The 22,041-nt window shown below is 39.0% G+C and overlaps 1 protein-coding gene across 1 annotated transcript; it reads right to left on the bottom strand.

The window, feature by feature from the left end:
• Positions 1 to 3,680: 3,680 nt before the first annotated feature.
• On the bottom strand, positions 3,681 to 10,625 carry LOC143380486 (uncharacterized protein C2orf78-like). The gene is made up of 3 exons (XM_076833552.2): positions 10,529 to 10,625; positions 6,399 to 7,160; positions 3,681 to 5,596 (listed from the first exon to the last, which is right to left on the bottom strand). Exons 1-3 carry the CDS (start codon positions 10,623 to 10,625, stop codon positions 3,681 to 3,683), a joined length of 2,775 nt encoding a protein of 924 aa, XP_076689667.2.
• Positions 10,626 to 22,041: the final 11,416 nt, after the last annotated feature.

The raw sequence follows: 22,041 nt of genomic DNA, 5'->3' as shown, positions 1-22,041 counted from the left end.
AACACCAACATAGCAAGCAAAGACACCAGGTGCCATGGTTGTTACAGGAGACTCACTGTCTGTCTCAGAGTCTTAACTAGTTTGGGGGAAAGGAAGCTCTGTTTCAGGGAACAGAAACCTGCAATGTTCTCAATTTAAAATAATTATGTTATCCATCAAGATTTCAGAAAGTAGCAGGCAGTAGTGCAGTTTGGAGTCTCCCAAAACAAAGAGAAGAAAAAGACACATTTGGCCTAGAGGCCATGGAAATAGACGAAAGAAAGCCAAACCCTGGAGTAGCATTTACCACAAAAGTAGAGAACACAGTGTTCCCTAGGAACCTCAGAACAAGAGGATAGGGCCAACCACCAGCAGGAGGCACCAGACCTGCCTGGCAGCAGCACTTGCAGCAGAGGAAATGGGAGACAGGAGGCTTTCAAAGCTCCAGCAGGCATTTCTGCAAAGCACTGTGGGCCAGCAGGAGAAGAGCAGCTGAAACTCAGAGGGGTTCTGGCCAACCCCAAAGTGAGTGCAGTAGGTCTCCTACAATATGTACTATAGGATGTATAATCAGTATGGTACAACAGCTATTTACATAGCATTTACATTGTAGTTATGATAAGTAATTAGAGATGATTTAGATCATTTGAATGTGTGCAGTCTCTCTTCAACTCTGTGGAATTTGGTGTCTGTGAGGTGTCCCGGGTGCAGTTCTCTGTGGATACTGAGGGGCAGCTATAAGTACAAATGTCGCACATTCAAATCAGAAGGGCTGACAGTGTCCAGCCCCTCTACTCTCTTGAAAAATGAACAGCCAATGCTCCTTTTCAGGACATGGCCTCACCCAGAGGAGAAATCGCTGGGAGGAACAATAGACACAAAGGATAAACCTCCAGGTGGAAACAGCCAGAAAATTTTAGAAAATAAGCAGATATGTTTTTACTAGTTCAAGAAGGAGGAGGAGGAGAAGGAGAGCAGAGGGAGAATGGGGAGGGACAGAACTGGAGGGGAGAAGAAGAGGTGGAGGAAGGAGAGGTGGAAGTTTCTGTTCCATCACATAAGAAACTCTGTCCTCAACCATACTTTCACAAAGAAAGTGCATTTTGCATAAAAAGTGCATAGAAAGAAAAGAAGGAAACCAAATCCCAAATAAAGGTATTCTAAGAAACAGGAGAATCGCATCGTCTCAAGACGATGAAAACAAGTCAGAAGAGAACCCCCCAAGCACATCAGATAGTAGCCCACTCTTTCAAAACTAGCTAAAAACCAGAAGGCCAAGCAATGCAAAATAGGACAGAACCTGAGAGGGGAATGGAAAATTATATCATGGATATAGCTTTCTGTTTGGGATGGTGAAAAGTTTTGGATTTGGATAGTGGGTAATGCTTGAATAACATTGTGCATCTACTTAATGCTGTAGTTATCCACATAAAAATGGTTGAAATGTTGAGTTTTATGATTCATAATAAAAAAGAACAACATAAATGGAAATTAGATGAGACGGTAGAAATCAAAAGAAGACCAATCTAAAAGGGAACACATGAATGAACATAATAGATAATGTCTAAAATGAAAGAATAATGATATTTTTTTAAAAAAATGAAATGCATGATAAAAAATATCCCAGAGACCTGGTAAACAGGAAAAGCAAGAAAGCCAGGCAAATTCTACAAAGAAGAATGCAAATACACATAGGAATTTAATATGTCATAAAGGTTACATTTCAAATCTGTAGGACAGATAATTCAACAAATTGTGATACATACGTTTTGGGGTTAAATATCTCTGGAAGTTTCCAAAATGTGGGAAAAGGCAATGTCTCCTGTGGGAAGAGTGGTGAAGATGGTGACTGGCAATTTGGAGGGAATGGGTAAAAGCTGTTGGGGCTGCTGGGTCCTGCAGCTGTTGGCAGGTTGATCCTTGTGCATGCGCACTCTGCTTGTGTTGGGTGGAGATGGAAGCCAAGGAGTGATTTTTTTTCTTGTGAGTTCGGTTCATGGCAATGGTCCCTGAAGACAGCGCTTGCCAGAATCAATGGAAGAGGACCTGACAGGCTTCTCAGTTCAGTATTTATCGCCCTTTCCTGTGTGATCTCTCTCCTTCACCCCCTACCCCAACATCTCTATACTGTGGTCTGAAAGCCAGGTTGGCTGCCTGCAGGGGGCCCTTGCCAACACTGAGGACTTGAGGACACAAGCCTCAGATTGAGGCCTTGCTTCTCGACCATTAGTAAAGTGTCAGAGTGATACTGGCCTTGTGTGTGAAGGTTAATTCAAGTAGTGCATCTCTGCTGTCCTGGTGCATGGGTGTTGAGTCAATGGTGATTTATTCCAGGCCATGTTCTGGGTGGTTCTCATGCTGCTGCAGTTCACTTGGCCAAGTCCCAGGTGATCAGCTTCCCTCAGGGTAACTGTGAACCCTCTGACACCCCTGGTAGATTCCCTGTGTTTTGTATTCACCTTTCCCAGCTAGGATCTTAAGTGACCCAAACGTGGTGGAGCTGTGCCCTGAATCTTCTTTTGTAAAATATCTTTCAGGTAGGCCAAAAAATAGGCCATTCTCCATGAGAGTTTTTTGTTTGATTTCTGCATTTGTTCTGGTCAACCTGAACCCGTCTCCTATCATTTTCAACTTGATAGACATTTTATCATTTTAACCCTAGTTTCCAACATTGTGTTATTGGTCAGCCATTTTGCCAATTCCTGATTCTTCCAGTAAGCCCATACATCTCTCTTCTTTTTGCCTTCCTAGTGCTAGATCATATGCCTTCCTCTTTCCCCCATTCCTAGCCTTTACTTCAATTGTCCTGGCCAACTTTGAGTTCCTTTCTTCTCATGCAGGCTGTGATCCCCACCGCTACCAAACTAAACCACACTTAACAGCCATTCAAACTCAAAACTCCTGTTTATTATCTGTTCATCAATTCCATTACATTTCTTTATTCAATTTTATTAAGTTTTAAAAGTATATTGGAAGGAGTACATATTCATACATCTATGAGGACAAATGTTTGATAGCCAAGTGGTAACACAAGGCTTCTTTATTATCTATTAACCAATTCTATTGAATTTCTTCAATCAATTTGACTAAATTTTAAAAATATATTAGAATTAATACATTTGTATCTTTATATCTACATATTTATAAAATTTGTATCTACACATGTGGAAAACTATGTGATGCCCAAGCAGTACCAGAAAGCATCTTGATTACTTATCTCTCAAACAATTCTACTACATTTCTTTATTCAACTATATTGTCTTAAAAATCTATAAGTGAATACCTTTGTATCTATGTACCTCTCTGTATATATATATATATGTGGAAAACTATTTGGTATTGAAATGGCAACATAAAGCCTCTTTATTACTTACCCTCTCATCAATACTATAGGATTTCTTTATTAAACTATATTACCTTTTCAACTGTGCCTAATGAATAAATTTTCATCTATCTATCTATGTGTATATGAGAACACCATTTGGTACCCATGTAGTACCCAAAGGCCTCTTTATTTTCTAACAATTGTCAGTGGTACCAGAAGGCCTCTTTATTATGTATTAGTGAATTATATCCCATTTCTTTATATAATTTTATTAAACTGTGAAAGCATCTGAGAATAAATAAATGTGTATCTCTCTATCTATATACATGTGGAAAACTATTTGGTCCCTAAGTGGCACCACTGATCGCAGCAGCTCTTAAATTATGTAGCCATAGTAGCGAGAAATCTCCATCTCTCTTTCCCTCTCAATGAAACACTGCACTCTCCCCAAAGCAGTGTACTTGGCAGCATTCTCACGCTCTTGTTGAGCCTTCTTCTTCATGGCTTCCCGCTCTGGCCTCTGCTGTTTGGTGATGGGAGTTGATACTACTTGCCCAGAAACATTGGGTTTCCTCCATGGAATTGGTTGTAAGGCAAAGTCTTGGAGAAGATATTGGTTTTGAGGCTTGGGCGGTTGTGACTGGGGCTTGGTCCCAACATTGGGAACTGGTTGCCAATGGAGAGAAGTGCAAGATGATGTTTTGTAGGGTGCAGGCCCAGAAGCAGCAGACCGAGGGACACTAGGCTGGGTAGAAGCACTCACACCTGACTGAATGGCATGAGTCAAAACGGGGTGAGCTGGCTTGGCAGGACGCATCCAAGATGGGTTGGCAGTAGCTGGTTGGGATTGGTTGACTGCCATGGGTTGAGCTGAGCTAGCAGGGCCAGGCTGGGCAGGGTAAGCCCCAGTGGGTCTGCGTGAGGCCAGAGATTGTGGCCTCCGATTGATTACTGGTCGAGGTGGAGGTTTCTCCAGGGTCAGAAAAGGCAAAGGTACCAATTTAACCTTCCCAGGTGGTGGAGGCTCATAAATGGATGGAGAGGGACCCTTTCCTTCAGCACTAATATCTGGATTCTGGGCTTTGACTTGTGATTTCTCAGGACCCTTAACTGCCAGCCATGGTTTCCTAGCTGGGCATGGACGGGGGTCTTGGTTACGGCCTGAGTTTCCCGGGGCCCGGGAGGAAGACAGCCCAGTTTTCTTATCATTCTTCTTCCCCAATGCATGGAAAACCTGCACCGACTCCAGCATGTGCATGCCGAGACAGCTCCGAGGCTTCTTAAAGGCCTCTTGGCAAAGGTCAGGTTGGTTCCTCTTCCCCTTCGGTTTGGGCAGAGTTGGCTTCTCTTCTGCCTTGACTTTATTGCCTGGCTGCTTCCTCTCCTGGGCTTTCCTGGAGTTATTTTCTCTGGTCCTCTTGGTCTTTTCCTGCCCATGGCCCTTAGCCTTGCTGTTCCTGCTGGATGCAGCTTTCTGAGCTTTGCTGATAGAGTGCTCCGCAGTGTGCATAGGAGCCCTGCTACTGTCTGCATCCCTGTGAGAAATTTCTCCTCTTAATGTGCATTCCAGATCCCTTGGCTGCATTTTGGCCTGAGGAGTTCCATCAGGACACTCCGAGGCTTTATGTTTGTTCTTCCTCATTGGCTCACTAGGACCCTTTAAGGCACTTGTGATTTCCTGCCCCTGCTTTTCCATGATGGTTCTGGTATCATTGGATTTTGTTATTGTGGGACTTTCAGGTTGTTCAAAGTCTTTTAAGGAACTGAAAAGCTCAGGAAGGTGAATATCCCCCACCAGTGCAGTGAGGTCTGCAAAACCACTGCTAAATTCAGTCCCATTTCCAAGTGTGCCTTGGTCCTCAAGACTCAGGCTACTCCTTTCTAGATGGGTATTTTCAGAATGTGGCTTCTCCTCTTGGTCCAGAGGACCAATGGAGGCCAGAAGCTGGTGGATTTCAGGGATGTCTAAAGGGAGTAGTGGAGGATCCTGGCTCTCCATGGCAATCTGGTAGGCATCCAGTGGCTCTGAGAGCATGGTGTTAATCTCACACGAATTCTTAATCTCTGTCTGTTCCTGGCTTTGATTTGGAGGCAATGCCAATAAATCTGTAGAACTCTGGACTGGAGTTATTGTGGTAATGTCCCCAAGTTCAGTTTGTGAGTTTTTCTCAATTATTTGGCTTTTTCTCTTATTGCAGATGTGTGGGAATTCTGGAGGCTGTGGCAGACAAAATGTCTGACTTGGAGGTTGCACTCCCAAGGAAGCCTCCATCCCTAGGGAAGTTTCCATCCCTACAAAGGAACCAAGGAAGATGGTAAGTAGGATGCTCCCCCTTCCCAGAAATACACTATTCAGGGAAACCACCTATGGTGGAGAAAGCATTTCTATTAGCTCTTTTTAAGGACCACTGACAGGTATCTGTTAAGAGTTGCATATTAGTTACAGGTGATCCCTTGAAGTCTTACTTTTGGGCTGGTTCATCACCATGGCAGCATGGGTTTCTGGTAGAGCACTTGTCTCCTCTGTGGGAAACACAGAAAATCTGTTTCATGAAGTCTCTCGTCCTCATATCTGGGCCTCTCAATTCTCTCCACTCTCCCCAGAATGTAAGAACACTTAACACCATGAACTAGGAGAGGGTGCAGCTGTTGCTCATGAAATCAATGTGAAAGGTCAGGGGTTTTGGACTCCTGCTTTGGACAGCATCTTTACATATAGAGGTTAAACCTGCAGTCAATTAAGGATCAATTAAACTGTCACATCCTGATATGTGTTGATTGATTTTTCTAAACCAAAGTAAAATTAGGGAAATATATTTATAGTGTGGTTGTGTAGCTGGACTGAGTGCAAAAATAGTGAACAGCCGCTTCCATCCCTGTGCTCCTAGAGGTCTCTTAAATGCAAGGATGGCCATTATGCTGTCCTGCATGCTTCTCTGACAGAGTCTGAAAATGGGGACTGCTGAACAAGATTGTGATTAAAATCTCAGCACTTGAATTCTAGGGATGTGTGGACCCACAGTTACCAGCTGAAAACTGGACCCTCATTTCGAGTGGTAATCTTATTCCTTCCCCTTTTTGTGTTAGTACTCACCTTGAAAATTTGTTCCTTCTATACTTTGAGTGGACACAGAGTAGTAGGTCACAGGTGTAGGGACTGAGGGTAGGACATTTGTGGCCTGAACTTCCTTCAGCACTGTCACCATTTCTGTTTGAGGGGCAGTGGCACCTCTTCCTGCATATGGCACAGAGCCATAGGATTGCAGGCAGGGCCAATGTTCTCGAGAGAGCAGAGTCCCCAGAGAGTTTTGATCATAGTAGTAGACCTGGCTTCCTTCTTGGTGGGGTAGTGAGAGGCAATGTCCTTGATTTGGAATCTGAGATAGTGTCACCTGGACGAGCCTACCAGATAGTAGTGGATATCCAGGGATCACGACATTGGCTTCGGAAGTTTTGTCATACTGGGATGTCATTGATAGGGAAGAATCTGCTGTGTTCTGGTCAGTGACAGTCAGATTAAAGTCCCCAAGTGAAGATGAGCTCTTTTCAGCACTTCCTGGGATATACCACTCAGAAATACTTGGATAGGGGGCAGGTGCCATGGGAATCAGGTTCTGGCCAGTAACCTTAGACACCATGGCTGTGCTAGCATGTTGATAAAGGTAGGCACTGCCCATGAGTGGCTGAAAGGAGGTGCCACAGGTTGAGGACAGTAACCATGCTGAAGGTTCAGCTGGAGCAGAGGCTCTGGAGAAGTTGCAGACCCCTCCTGTCACGGACGCTGCATTGGTCACCACAGGAAGAGAGAGCTGCAGAGAATCAGCATTTCCATGTAAAGAAGAATTTTGGAAATTTTCTGTAGGAAGAAGAGGTGGTGAAAATATTGATGAGACAGGCAGATTCTTACAATATTCGAGGAATAATGTCGTCTTAATGTTGTAGTAATCAGGAGGGCCCTCATTCTAATAATCATTGAGAGACCCCAAATCCCTCCATTTAGGATAGCTGCAAGTACTCTTCTGATAACCTGCCTTTTCTGTCAAATTGGGCACAGAATTCTCAAGTGGTCTGCTTCACACGTTGTTCCCCAAAAGCATCCTTTTCCTCTCCTATGGTTCCTTTGAGCCTGCACTAGTATTGACTCCTGAATTTGCCCTAGAACTGAAGCATTTTCGAACTCAGAGAAAACTCCAACATTACCAGTTAGCAAATGAGTACACCAAGGGTCAGTGAAGTGAGATCGACTTGTTCACAATCAGCAACAGATTATGGAAACTTACTTCCTGGCCAGGACTCTTGTTCCAAAGACCAGAAATCTGGAGAAACAGAAATTTGTTTTTCCCTGTTCATAGAAAATCTACTGATATCACCACAGTGATGTTTAGTATCTCCTTTTGTTTGTCCAGGTCACATGATATTTCCTGGAGTTCAGTTTTACCATCCAAATGATAATTTAAGCGTCATTCTTTGCCCTCTTTCAGCCTAACTGCTCATCCTACATGAAAATGACTACCTGAAATTCAGTTTCTCAAGAAATGCTTCTTGAAAGAAATGGAAACTTTCTGAGCTTCAGGTTACTCATCTTTAGTGTGGTTATCACAATACCAACAGTGATAATTCATCCATGAATAAAAGTCATATTACATAAGATTCATGTGGGGGCTGAGGTTATGGCTCAGCATTTGGGTGCTTGCTTAGCACATGCGAGGCCCTGGGTTCAATCCTCAGCACCATGTAAAAATAAGTAAAATAAAGGTATTGTGTTGAACTACAACTAATAAATAGATATTACAAAAAGTTTCATTTGGAGGGAGTTACAGTATGTTCTGGAAAGACAGAAGCAAAAGTGAAAAACAGCTCAGAACTAAAAGGAATGACTAGATCGTAATGAACATATGGATATGTAGCAAAAGTGAGTGTATATCAAATTTGCTAAGAAATGAGTTCTGTTATCATGCATACAATATTATGAAAGTGAATGTTTCTCTTTGATTTTAGTGAATACTTTTAATCAAAACAAAGCTCATGATTGAAGGTGAGTTTGAATGCATTCTCAAGCAGTACATATAGACAGAGAAACTATACTAAAAATGTGTGTAATTTTAAGTAAAGTGAACACAAATTTGAAGTAAAGTGAGCACAAATTTAAGTAAAGTGAACACAAATTTAAGTAAAGTGAACAGATGGGTAGCCATATGGAAAAGCGAAAACCGAAGCCGAAACCCACTATGAATCTGGGCATGGTATGGTGGGTCTCTGGTCCCAACACTCGGGAACCTGAGGCAGTGGGATTGCAGGATTCAAAGCCACTCTGGGCAATTCAGCAAGATCTTATCTGAGAAAACAAATAAAATGTCCTGGAGATATAGCTTGTGTATCATGCTTGACCCTGTGTTCAATCCTCAGAACTGGAAAGAAGAGAAGAAAGGAAGAAAGAATAAATGAGAGGAAGGAAGGAAGGAATAAGGAGCAAGTCGGGGAGGGAAGGAGAGAGAAATGGAGGGAGTGAGGGAAAGAAAAATGGGAGGAGGACAGAAGGAATTTCCGAAAGAAATTTTGTACATACTGGAGAAAAAAACAATAAATGTAAAGTAATTTCATTACTGTTCTTGTTTCTCTTCCTCTAAGGATTACCCACACCAAATAAAAGACATTAATCCCACTAGGTAGATATTTCAATTAATACAAACACGTTTTTTGATAATCCTTTTGGTTTTAAAAAAAAAGTGGAAAATGCTTTAACAAAATCATAGAAGCCTAGTTTATTATCACATTTAGCGCAAAATCTTGTCCCTAAAGTCTGAGAAAACCATCACAGTATAATAAAATAACAAATTTAAAACAATTTTTGTCTTTTATTCTGACATTTCCTTCTCCCTTTATGTTAAAACAAAATTAAAACAAAAATGTTTGAGCTACCCTACACCCCAGCCCCAAACAATTATTTGAAATGTAGACAAAACAAAAAGTCTTCAGATAATTATTTAAATAAACTTGGAATTAGAGATGTGAGCTTGAATTTTTATTCTCATATAGTTCTTTCTTTTGGTTCTTAGATTTAGAAATCATCAATGACTATTTGTATATTGTCTGTTTTAGAAAAAAAAAAAAAACTGTTGTAAAGATGGAAAACAGCTTCACCTTGACAGCTTATATCACACAAAGGAATGTGTCCTTCTGATGCAGGTTTGGAAAAGACATTTTTTAGAAAACCCTGTAGTTTAAAATTCAGAACAAAATAGGACATGGAAAATGCCATTTCTCCAGCTCTGTCTAGAACCACTTTCCTTGGCATGTTTGGAGGAAGAGTCATTTCTAAAACATACTTCTAATATGTTCATGTTTAAACTGTCAACATTGTCGGTTTTCAAAGAGGTCATAGGAAAAACTGTAACAGCCACGTGTGACTTTTGTGATAACCTGCTTACCCTAGTGATACCCCAATTCAAGCCTTAGTTTCCTTGCTGGTCCGTTAATCTAAACATTCTCTAAACCAGCCTCTGGGAAGATTCACTCTATGCTGTCTGTTGGTTTAAATCAAATCTTTGCTTTTCTTCCACATCCATCCCAACCAACCTCTTTTTTCTTGAGAACATCATTCTCTTCATCTCTACTATTCTAACATTTTCTTCTCCCTTATTTTTATATTTTTTTCCTCCACTGAATTCCTGTTGCCTTGTGCTTAAACAGTCACAAACTTGCTTTCCCAAGAACATCTGCCTCCTTACAGCCCTGTCCTCCTGCTCTTCTCTCCCTATTTCTCTTTTCACCTAGTTTAAACAGAAAACTCCCAAATATGTGAATGTCACTTTGATGAACAGTACTAAATTTGAAATACTGAAGTGGAAATCTTGGTGAAGGGAAACTGTTACAGAGGAAATCCCTTGGTTTCCACCCTGCCTAGGATTTGTCTCTTTCAGTTGAAACAACACAACCATGAAATCTGATTTCATTCTCTATAAACATGCCCCTCAAGATGCAAGAAAAGTAAGGGGCCAGAACATGGCAATCTGTTATCCTCATGTAGCAAATCAAGAAACAGATTTTGTGAGAGAGTAAGATAGTCCAGTTCTATACACAGTACATGTCAAATTCCAAATGAAATTAGGTGTCCAGATTTCTAGTTCCATCCTTTCCCCTATTATTCTAAGCTCTTTTGACTCCATTAGTAAATTGAGGAAGGTAAAAGTCTAATGAAAAACTTTTAAATGTTTCTTTCCTTACCTGACATGGTCAGAGAAGAGGTCACATCAATTGCAGATACAAAGGATGAGGAGACCACCCCAGAGGATGTGTGGGTGGCTGAGGGTAGAGAATACATGTTTCCCAGTATGGAGTTCACTGGTCACTGTTTACTGGCCACTCTAATGACTGGTTACTGGTCACTGGTCACTTGCGATGATCCAAATTTGTTTACAACTGCATAGCAAGCCTAAGATTCTAGCAGGTGGCAGTAGGTTTGGTGGGAGAATGATGTCACAGAACTGTCCGTTTAAAGGTATGAAGTAGCCAATAGGGTGGTCAGACTCCCAAGGAGAAGGTGGGATTGGGTGGGGAAAATGACAAGAGAGTTGATTGGGTGGAGAAAGTGACAGGAAAGTTATAATAGAAGCTAAATGACTCAGTTCTGGTAGGTGCAGCCCTGCAAGAGGGACATAATGGGCTCACCCCATGACTCCCCTCCCCCAGTCTCTTGTGTTAGGGATATCATCTCCGTGTTCGTGTTAAATGTTCATTAAAATATTATGAATATGTTATAAATGATGTTTCACAGTGTAAGAGGTAATAGTGATACATTGCTCTATTAACATATGCAGTTAATATCCCTGGAGATGGAAGAAAGAGACATTTAGGTTGAGCAAGTATAGTGGTTCTGGAACACAGAATTAGATTGGATTAGTGAAGTTACTGCAGTATTCAAGGATTCAGAAAGGGGTTAAAATGGTTTTTTTGTTTGTTTGTTTGTTTGGGGTTTTTTTAGCTGTAGATGGACCCAATACTTTTATTTTATTCATGGGTCAAGCCCTGTGCCTCACATATGCAAGGCTAACATTTTACCACTGAGCCACAATCCCAGCCCTAGGGGGAAGTTCCTTGAGTGCATTCTTTCTGGAATGATGTGGCGCAAGATCCTCTTTAGTTTCTCTTGATCCCTACTTTCTTTGGCCTGGGCTGGGCCAGGTTAGACTGGTAACTCTCTTCTGCTCTCCTTCCCCCACCCCTCTTCATTGCAGACAGTTTTTCATGGACAAGCCTTGAGTCTGCATTCTTATACACATTGATATTACTTTCTTTTGACTTCCAGAAGCAGGGGTCTTCTTTTCTGTGAGTTGATTCTTTGTTCTTTTCTGAAGAATAGCAGCAACTCTAGAGAGGTGGAAGACCTAGCTGACTCTAAAGTTTCCCTCTCTGGATTTTTGTTGTACTCCTTTAACTTATAATTTCCTGAGGACAGCTCCTGGGTCATGTAGACTTTCTGCCATCAGCCTCTTTCATATGTGGGAGGCACTGAGGATCCTTTCTCTCTTCTTAAGTAAGAGGATCCTGTGTGGCAGTTACTGTGACTTCCTCCCCCATGCAAACAGCCACTATAGAATCTTGGGCTTCTCACATTCTTTGTCTTGCATGCTTGGGTGGAAAGCCAGGAGAATAGTTAGAACACTAAGAGAATATAAAAAAAGTATGGATAACATAAAGAAAAGAGAGGTTAACATGGACTTTTAAATTTTAACTTTTTGTTAGAAACGTGTCAACTCATTGAGGTCTCATTTTGTGTTAATAAAAGATGGAATTAATTTGTTTTTTTTTTTTTGTTTTTTTTTTTGCTGGGGGGACGGGTCCTTGGAATTTAATCCAGGGACACTTTCCCATTACATCACATCCCCAGCCTCTTTCATTTTTATTTTTTAAATTTTTTTATTTTTATTTTCTTATTGTTGGTTGTTCAAAACATTACCTAGTTCTTGATATATCATATTTCACACTTTGATTCAAGTGGGATATGAACTCCCTTTTTTACCCCGTTTAAAGATTGCAGAATCACATCAGTTACACATCCATTGATTTACATATTGCCATATTAGTGTCTGTTGTATTCTGCTGCCTTTCCTATCATCTACTATCCCCCCTCCCCCCTTCTCTTTCTACACCCTCTACTGTAATTCATTTCTCCCCCTTATATATTTTTTTCTTTCCCCTCACTTCCTCTTTTTTTTAAAATTAATTTTTATTGTAGGTTGTTCAAAACATTACATAGTTCTTGATATATCATATTTCACACTTTGATTCAAGTGGGACATGAGCTCCCATTTTTACCCCATATACAGATTACAGAATCACATCAGTTGCAGAACCATTGATTTACATATTGCCATTCTGGTGTCTGTTGTATTCTGCTGCCTTTCCTATCCTCTACTATCCCCCTCCCCCCTCCCCTCCCCTCTTCTCTCTCTACCCCCTCTACTGTAATTCATTTCTCCCCCTTATATTTTCCTCCTTTCCCCTCACTTCCTCTTGTATGTAAGTTTGTATACCCCTGAGGGTCTCCTTCCATTTACATGCAATTTCCCTTCTCTCTCCCTTTCCCTCCCACCTCTCATCCCTGATTAATGTTAATCTTTTCTTCATGCTCTTTCTCCCTGCTCTGTTCTTAGTTGCTCTCATTATATCAAAGAAGACATTTGGTATTTGTTTTAGGATTTGGCTAGCTTCACTAAGCATAATCTGCTCTAATGCCATCCATTTCCCTGCAAATTCCAAGATTTTGTCATTTTTTAGTGCTGCGTACTACTCCATGGTGTATAAATGCCACATTTTTTTTTATCCATTCATCTATTGAAGGGCATCTGTGTTGGTTCCACAGTCTAGCAATTGTGAATTGTGCTGCTATGAACATCGATGTGGCAGTATCTCTGTAGTATGCTCTTTTAAGGTCTTCAGGGAATAGACCGAAAAGGGCAATGGCTAGGTCAAATGGTGTCTCCATTCCCAGCTTTCCCAGGAATCTCAATACTGCTTTCCAAATTGGCAGCACCAGTTTGCAGTTTCACCAGCAATGTTCCAGAGTACACTTTTCCCCACATCCTCGCCAGCACTTATTGTTTTTTGACTTCATAATGGCTGCCAATCTTACTGGAGTGAGATGGTATCTTAGGGTGGTTTTGATTTGCATTTCTCTTACTGCTAAAGATGGTGAGCATTTTTTCATGTACTTGTTGATTGATTGTATGTCCTCCTCTGAGAAGTGTCTGTTCAGGTCCTTGGCCCATTTATTGATTGGGTTATTTGTTATATTATTGTCTAATTTTTTGAGTTCTTTATATACTCTGGATATTAGAGCCCTATCTGAAGTGTGAGGAGTAAAAATTTGTTCCCATGATGTAGGCTCCCTATTTACCTCTCTTATTGTTTCTCTTGCTGAGAAAACACTTTTCAGTTTAAGTAAGTCCCATTTGTTGATTCTTGTTATTAACTCTTGTGCTATGGGTGTCCTATTAAGGAATTTGGAGCCCGACCCCACTATATGTAGATCGGAGCCAACTTTTTCTTCTATCAGACGCAGAGTCTCTGATTTGATATCTAATTCCTTGATCCACTTTGTGTTAACTTTTGTGCATGGCGAGAGGAGGGGATTCAGTTTCATTTTGTTGCATACGATTTCCAGTTTTCCCAACACCATTTGTTGAAGATGCTATCCTTCCTCCATTGCATGCTTTTAGCTCCTTTATCAAATATAAGATAGTTGTAGCTTTGTGGATTAGTCTCTGTGTCCTGTATTCTGTACCATTGTTCCACCCGCCTGTTTTGGTACCAGTACCATGCTGTTTGTGTTACAATTGCTGTGTAATATAGTTTGAAATCTGGTATCACTATACCTCCTGATTCACACTTCCTGCTTAGAATTGCTTTTGCTATTCTGGGTCTTTTATTTTTCCATATGAATTTCATGATTGCTTTATCTATTTCTACAAGCAATGCCTTTGGGATTTTGATTGGCATTGCATTAAATGTATAGAGAACTTTTGGTAATATCGCCATTTTGATGATGTTAGTTCTGCCTATCCATGAACAGGGCATATTTTCCATCTTCTAAGATCTTTTTCTATTTCTCTCTTTAGGGTTCTGTAGTTTTCATTGTATAAGTCTTTCACCTCTTTTGTTAGGTTGATTCCCAAGTATTTTATTTTTTTTCAGGATATTGTGAATGGAGTGTTTTTCCCCATTTCCGATTCAGAAGTTTTGTCGCTGATATACAGAAATGATTTCGATTTCTGCATGTTGATTTTGTATCCTGCCACTTTGCTGAATTCATTTATTAGTTCTAGTAGTTTTTTTGTAGACCCTTTTGGGTCTCCTAGGTATAGAATCATGTCATCCGCAAACAGTGATAATTTAAGTTCTTCTTTTTTTATTTTTATGCCTTTAATTTCTTTTGTCTGTCTAATTGCTCTGGCCAGTGTTTCGAGAACTATATTGGATAGAAGTGGTGATAGAGGGCATCCCTGTCTTGTTCCTGATTTTAGAGGGAATGCCTTCAATTTTTCTCCATTCAGAATGAGGCTAGCCTGAGGCTTAGCATAGATAGCTTTTACAATGTCGAGGAGAGTTCCTGTTATCCCTAGTTTTTCTAATGTTTTGAACATAAAGGGATGCTGTACTTTGTCAACTGCTTTTTCTGCGTCTATTGAGATGATCATATGGTTCTTATCTTTAAGTCTATTGATGTGGTGAATAACATTTATTGATTTCCGTATAACGAACCATGCTTGTATCCCAGGGATGAATCCTACTTGATCATGGTGCACAATTTTCTTGATGTGCCTTTGATTCTGATTCACCCGAATTTTACTGAGGATTTTTGCATCTAGGTTCATCAGAGATATTGGTCTGTAGTTTTCTTTCTTTGAGGTGTCTTTGTCTGGTTTCGGAATCAGGGTGATGTTGGCCTCATAGAATGAATTTGGCAAAGCTCCCTCTTTTTCTATTTCCTGAAATAACTCGAAAAGTATTGGTATTAATTCTTCTTTAAAAGTTTTGTAAAACTCCGCTGTATACCCATCCGGTCCTGGGCTTTTCTTGGTTGGTAGTCTTTTGAATGCTTCTTCAATCTCATCCATTGGTATTGGTGTGTTCAAATTGTGTGTATCCTCCTGACTCAGTCTGGGCAAATCATAGGATTTAAGAAATTTATCGATGTCTTCACTCTCTGCTATTTTATTGGAATATAGGTTTTCAAAATAATTTCTAATTGTCTTCTGTATTTCTGTAGCATCTGTTGTGATCTTGCCTTTTTCATCCTGTATGTTAGTAATTTGAGTTCTCTCTCTTCTTCTCTTCGTTAGCATGGCTAAGGGTCTGTTGATCTTATTTATTTTTTCGTAGAACCAACTTTTAGTTTTGTCAGTTTTTTCAATAGTTTCTTTTGTTTCAATTTTGTTGATTTCCGCTCTGATTTTAATTATTTCTTGCCTTCTGCTACATCTGCTGTTGTTTTGCTCTTCCTTTTCTAGGGCTTTGAGATGAAGTGTGAGCTCATTTATTTGTTGGTTTTTCCTTTTTTTGAGGAATGAGCTACAGGCTATGAATTTCCCTCTTAAAACTGCTCTCATTGTGTCCCATAGATTCCTATATGTTGTATCTGTATTTTCATTTATCTCTAAGAATTTTTTGATTTCCTCCTTTATGTCTCTGTGACCCCTTGATCATTCCGTAACATATTGTTCATTTTCCATGTGATGTAGGATTTTTCCTTCCTTCTTTTATCATTGATTTCCAGTTTCATTCCATTCTGATCAGATAAAATACATGGTATTATCTCCACCCCTTTATATTTACTGAGTGTTGCCCTGTGGCATAATATATGGTCTATTTTTGAGAAGGATCCATGTGCTGCTGAGAAAAAAGTATATCCACTTGATGATGGTTGATATATTCTATATATGTCAGTTAAGTCTAGGTCATTGATTGCGATATTGAGCTCTATAGTCTCTTTATTCAACTTTTGGTTGGAGGATTTGTCCAATGGTGAGAGAGGTGTGTTGAAGTCACCCATAATTATTATGTTGTGGTCTATTTGATTCTTGAACTTGAGGAGAATTTGTTTTATGAACGTTGCAGCACCATTATTTGGTGCATAAATATTGATAATTGTTATGTCTTGTTTGTGAATCGTTCCATTTAACAGTATATAATGTCCTCCCTTATCCCTTTTGATTAACTTAGTCTTGAAGTTGATTTTATTCGATATGAGGATGGTTACCCCTGCTTGCTTCCGAGGACCGTGTGCGTGGTATATTTTTCCCACCCTTTCACCTTCAGCCTGTGTATGTCTTTTCCAATCAGATGTGTCTCCTGGAGGCAACATATTGTTGGGTTTGTTTTTTTAATCCATGTTACCAGCCTATGTCGCTTTATTGGTGAGTTTAAGCCATTAACGTTTAGAGTTACTATTGATATATGGTTTGTACTGCCAGCCATGTTTAATTATTTATCTTTTTTTTTTTAAATTTAGTTTGTTTCTCCATGATTAGCTTTCCCCGCTGTCCTCTGTTGTTACCGAGGCTCTTCCCACTGATAATTTTGGTTGTTGTTTTTCATTTCTTCCTTGTGTAGCATTTTGCTGAAGACACTTTGCAATGCTGGTTTTCTGACTGCAAATTCTTTTAGCTTTTGTTTATCATGAAAGATTTTTATTTCGTTATCGTACCTGAAGCTTAATTTTGCTGGATACAGAATTCTTGGTTGGCATCCATTGTCTTTCAGTGTTTGCAATATATTATTCCAGGATCTTCTCGCTTTCTGCGTCTGTGATGAGAAATCCGTTGTTAACCTTATTGGTTTACCCCTGAATGTAATCTGCCTCCTTTCTCTGTAGCTTTTTTTTTTCTTTCTAAGTCTAATTTATTTCACTCAAAATCATGGTCTCCAGTTCCATCATTTTCTGAAAGTGACATGATTTCATTATTCACTGCAGGTGACCAAGACTCTATATACATTTTTTTAACCCATTCTTCTGTTGACACACACTAGACTGATTCCATAGCATGGGTATTGTGAATTGTGCTGTGATAAGCATGGACATGCACGTATTTTTAAATATGATGACTTGAATTCTTTTAGATAAATACCAAAAATGGTATAGTTGGTTCACATAGCACTTCTATTTTTAGCTTTCTGAGGATAGTGCATATTTATTTCCATAGTGGCTTTACTAATTTATATTCCCACCAACAGTGTATCACTTCATTTACTGTCATTTGTATTCTTGGTGATTGCCATTTTAACTCGAGTGAGATGAAGTGAGATAAAATCTCAACGTAGTCTTGATTTGCATTTCCCTGATTGCTAAAGATGTTAAGCTTTATACACACACACACACACACACACACACACACACACACACATATATATATATATATATATATATATATATATATATATATATATATATATATATATGTATATATTTGTTGGCCATTTCTACTTCATTTGAGAAGTGTGTTGAGTTAGTTTGCCAATTGATTGATTGGGTTATCTGCTTTTTAACATTGACTTTTTTGAGTTCTTTATATATTCTGGATATGAATCTTCTGCCAGAACAGTAGTTGGCAAAGATTTTCTTCCATTGTGTATATTGTCTCTTGACCCTGTTAGTTATTTCCTTTTTTGCACATAAGTTTTTAAATTCAGTGCTGTACCATTTATTGATTCTTTCTCTGATTTCCTGAGCTATAGGGGTCTTATTCAGGAAGTCTACCTGTACCTATATGTTGAGGTGTTTTCCCTCCTTTTTCTTTTAACAGTTGCAAATTTCTAAGTAAGTCTTCCATCCATTCTGAGTTTTACAGAGGGTGAGAGATAAGGAGTGAGTTCCATTCGTCTATCAACGGTTATCAAGTTTTCTCAGCATCATTTATTAAAGAGGCTGTCATTTTTTCCAGTGTATGTTTCTGGCACCTGAGTCAATAACTATGTGGGTTTGTCTCTGTGTCTTCTATTCTGTTCTATTGGACTATGCATCTGTTTTTATGCCCATACCATGCTGTTCTTGTTATTATGGCTCTGCGGTATAATTTGAAATTGAAGTATATGCCTCCAGCAATGCTCTTTTTGCTCAGGATGGCTTTGGCTATTCTGGGTCTTTTGTTCTTTTATATGAATTTAGGATTGTTTTTTCTAGTTATGTGAAAAATATCGTGTGTATTTTGAAAAGGATTTCCATGAATCTATAGCTTGCTTTTGGAAATATGACCTTATAACAATTTTAATTTTGGCAGGGGGAGGATTTCAACACATACACTTTAGAGGATACAAACATTGAGTCAATACCAGTTATGGGATATAAGTGCTCTTAACACATTTTTGGATCTGATTTATTAACTGTGTTTTGAGGATCTTTGCATCTGTGTTCAGGAGATATATTGTTGTGCAGTTTTTATATTATGCCTTTGCCTGGTCTTGGTATTAGGGGACTTCTGGCTTCATAAGAATGCGTTAGAAATTATTTCCTCTTCTTCTTTCTTCTGAAAGAGATGGTAGAGAATTAGTATAACTTTTTCCTTATATTTTTGGTAGAATTTATCAGTGAACCAATCTAGGTTATTTTATTTTGGAAGGTTATTAATATTGATTCAATTTCTTTAATAGGTCTATTTAAATAGTCTAATTCTTTTTATGTTAGTTTTGGCAGATTGTGCCTTTAAAGAAATGTGTCCATTTCATCTGGGTTATCAAATTTATGGGCAATTTTTTTGGCATACATTTGTTCATAATATCCTTTTATTACCTTTTGAAATCCATGGGATCTGTGGAGACACCTTTTCAAATTTATAATATTAAGAGTTTGTGTTTTCTCTTTTTTTTTTCTTAGGAGGAGCTTACTGATTTTATAGCGTTTTGGTCTTGTGGGTTTTTTTGCTATGGATCTTTTGTTTTTAATTTCATTGGTTTTTGCTTTAATTTTCAATATTTCTTTTCTTCTATTTACTTCGAATTTAATATTCTCTTATTTTTCTCTTTTCCTAAGATGGAAACTTAGATCAAATGTGTTTAGTTGATTGATGATGCCATTCAGGTCAACTATACCCTTGCTGATTTTTCCTCCACAGATCTATCTGTTTTTGACAGAGCAGTGTTTTAGTTCCTGGCTTTAATAATGGATTCATCTAGTCTCTTTTAGTTATGTCAGTTTTTGCCAGATGCATTCAAATGTTCTATTGTGAGGTGCATTCACATTAAGGATTGTTATGTCTTGGCGTATTGATCTCCTTGTCATCATGTAATGTCCTTCTGTATTCCTAGTAGATATCCTTGCTTTTGAGTGAGCTCTCTCAGAAATTTATATAGCTGCTCTTGCTTTCTTTTGACCTATGTTATCATTGTACATCTTTCCTCATCTCTTTACTTTTATTTATTTATTTTTTATTGGTTGTTCAAAACCCTACAAAGCTCTTGACATATCATATTTCATACATTAGCATACATTAGCTTCAAGTGAGTTATGAACTCCCTTTTTTACCCCAAGTACAGATTGCAGAATCACATGGGTTACACATCCACATTTTTGCATAATACCATACTAGTAGCTGTTGTATTCTGCTACCTTTCCTATCCTCTACTATCCCCCCTCCCCTCCCCTCCCATCTTCTCTCTCTACCCCTTCTACTGTAATTCATTTCTCACCTTGTTTATTTTCCCATTCCACTTACAACCTCTTATATGTAATTTAGTATAACAATGAGGGTCTCCCTCCGTTTCCATGCAATTCCCCTTTTCTCTTCCTTTCCCTACCACCTCATGTCTCTGTTTAATGTTAATCTTTTCTTCCTGCTATTCCTCCCTGCTTTATTCTTAGTTGCTCTCATTATATAAAAGAAGACATTTAGTATTTGTTTTTTAGGGATTGGCTAGCTTCACTAAGCATAATCTGCTCTAGTGCCATCCATTTCCCTGCAAATTCCAAGATTTTGTCATTTTTTAGTGCTGCGTAATACTCCATGGTGTATAGATGCCACATTTTTTTAATCCATTCATCCATTGATGGGCATCTGGGTTGGTTCCACAGTCTAGCTATTGTAAATTGTGCTGCTATGAACATCGATGTGGCAGTATCCCTGTAATACGCTCTTTTAAGGTCTTCAGGGAATAGTCCGAGAAGGGCAATAGCTGGGTCAAATGGTGGTTCCATTCCCAGCTTTCCCAGGAATCTCCATACTGCTTTCCAAATTGGTCGCACCAATTTGCAGCACCACCACCAATGTACAAGAGAACCCTTTTCCCCACATCCTCGCCAGCACTTGTTGTTGTTTGATTTCATAATGGCTGCCAATCTTACTGGAGTGAGATGGTATCTTAGGGTGGTTTTGATTTGCATTTCTCTGACTGCTAGAGATGATGAGCATTTTTTCATGTACTTGTTGATTGATTGTATGTCCTCCTCTGAGAAGTTTCTGTTCAGGTCCTTGGCCCATTTGTTGATTGGGTTATTTGTTATCTTATTGTCTAATTTTTGAGTTCTTTGTATATTCTGGATATTAGGGCTCTATCTGACTTGTGAGGAGTAAATATTTGTTCCCATGATGTAGGCTCCCTATTTACTTTTCTTATTGTTTCTCTTGCTGTTAAAAAAACTTTTTAGTTTAAGTGAGTCCCATTTGTTGATTCTTGGTATTAACTCTTGTGCTATGGGTGTCCTATTTAGGAATTTGGAGCCCGACCCCACTATATGTAAATGGTAGCCAACTTTTTTTTCTATCAGACGCATATTCTCTGATTTGATATCAAGGTCTTTGATCCATTTTGAGTTAACTTTTGTGCATGGTGAGAGGAGGGGTTTCAGTTTCATTTTGTTGCATATGGATTTCCAGTTTTCCCAACACCATTTGTTGAAGATGCTATCCTTCCTCCATTGCATGTTTTTAGCCCCTTTATCAAATATAAGATAGTTGTGACTTTGTGGATTGGTCTCTGTGTCCTCTATTCTGTACCATTGGTCCACCCGCCTGTTTTGGTACCAGTACCGTGCTGTCTTTGTTACTATTGCTCTGTAATATAGTTTGAAATCCGGTATCGCTATACCGCCTGATTCGCACTTCCTGCTTAGAATTGCTTTTGCTATTCTGGGTCTTTTATTTTTCCATATGAATTTCATGATTGCGTTATCTATTTCTACAAGCAATGCCTTTGGGATTTTGATTGGCATTGCATTAAATGTATAGAGAACTTTTGGTAATATCGCCATTTTGATGATGTTAGTTCTGCCTATCCATGAACAGGGTATATTTTTCCATATTCTCAGATCTTCTTCTACTTTTCTCTTTAGGGTTCTGTAGTTTTCATTGTATAAATCTTTCACCTCTTTTGTTAGGTTGATTCCCAAGTATTTTATTTTTTTTGAGGATATTGTGAATGGAGTGGTTTTCCTCATTTCCATTTCAGAAGTTTTGTTGCTGATATACAGGAATGCCTTTGATTTATGCGTGTTGATTTTATATCCTGCTACTTTGCTGAATTCATTTATTAGTTCTAGTAGTTTTTTTGTAGACCCTTTTGTGTCTTCTAGGTATAAAATCATGTCATCCGCAAATAGTGATAATTTAAGTTCTTCTTTTCCAATTTTTGTGCCTTTAATTTCTTTCGTCTGTCCAATTGCTCTGGCCAGTGTTTCGAGAACTATCTTGAATAGAAGTGTTGATAGAGGGCATTCCTGTCTTGTTCCAGATTTTAGAGGGAATGCCTTC

Source organism: Callospermophilus lateralis, chromosome 14 (genome assembly GCF_048772815.1).
Source record: "Callospermophilus lateralis isolate mCalLat2 chromosome 14, mCalLat2.hap1, whole genome shotgun sequence".
Lineage (NCBI taxonomy): Eukaryota > Metazoa > Chordata > Mammalia > Rodentia > Sciuridae > Callospermophilus > Callospermophilus lateralis.
Note: the sequence above shows the minus strand (reverse complement) of the source record. Positions and strands in the feature narration are given on the sequence as shown.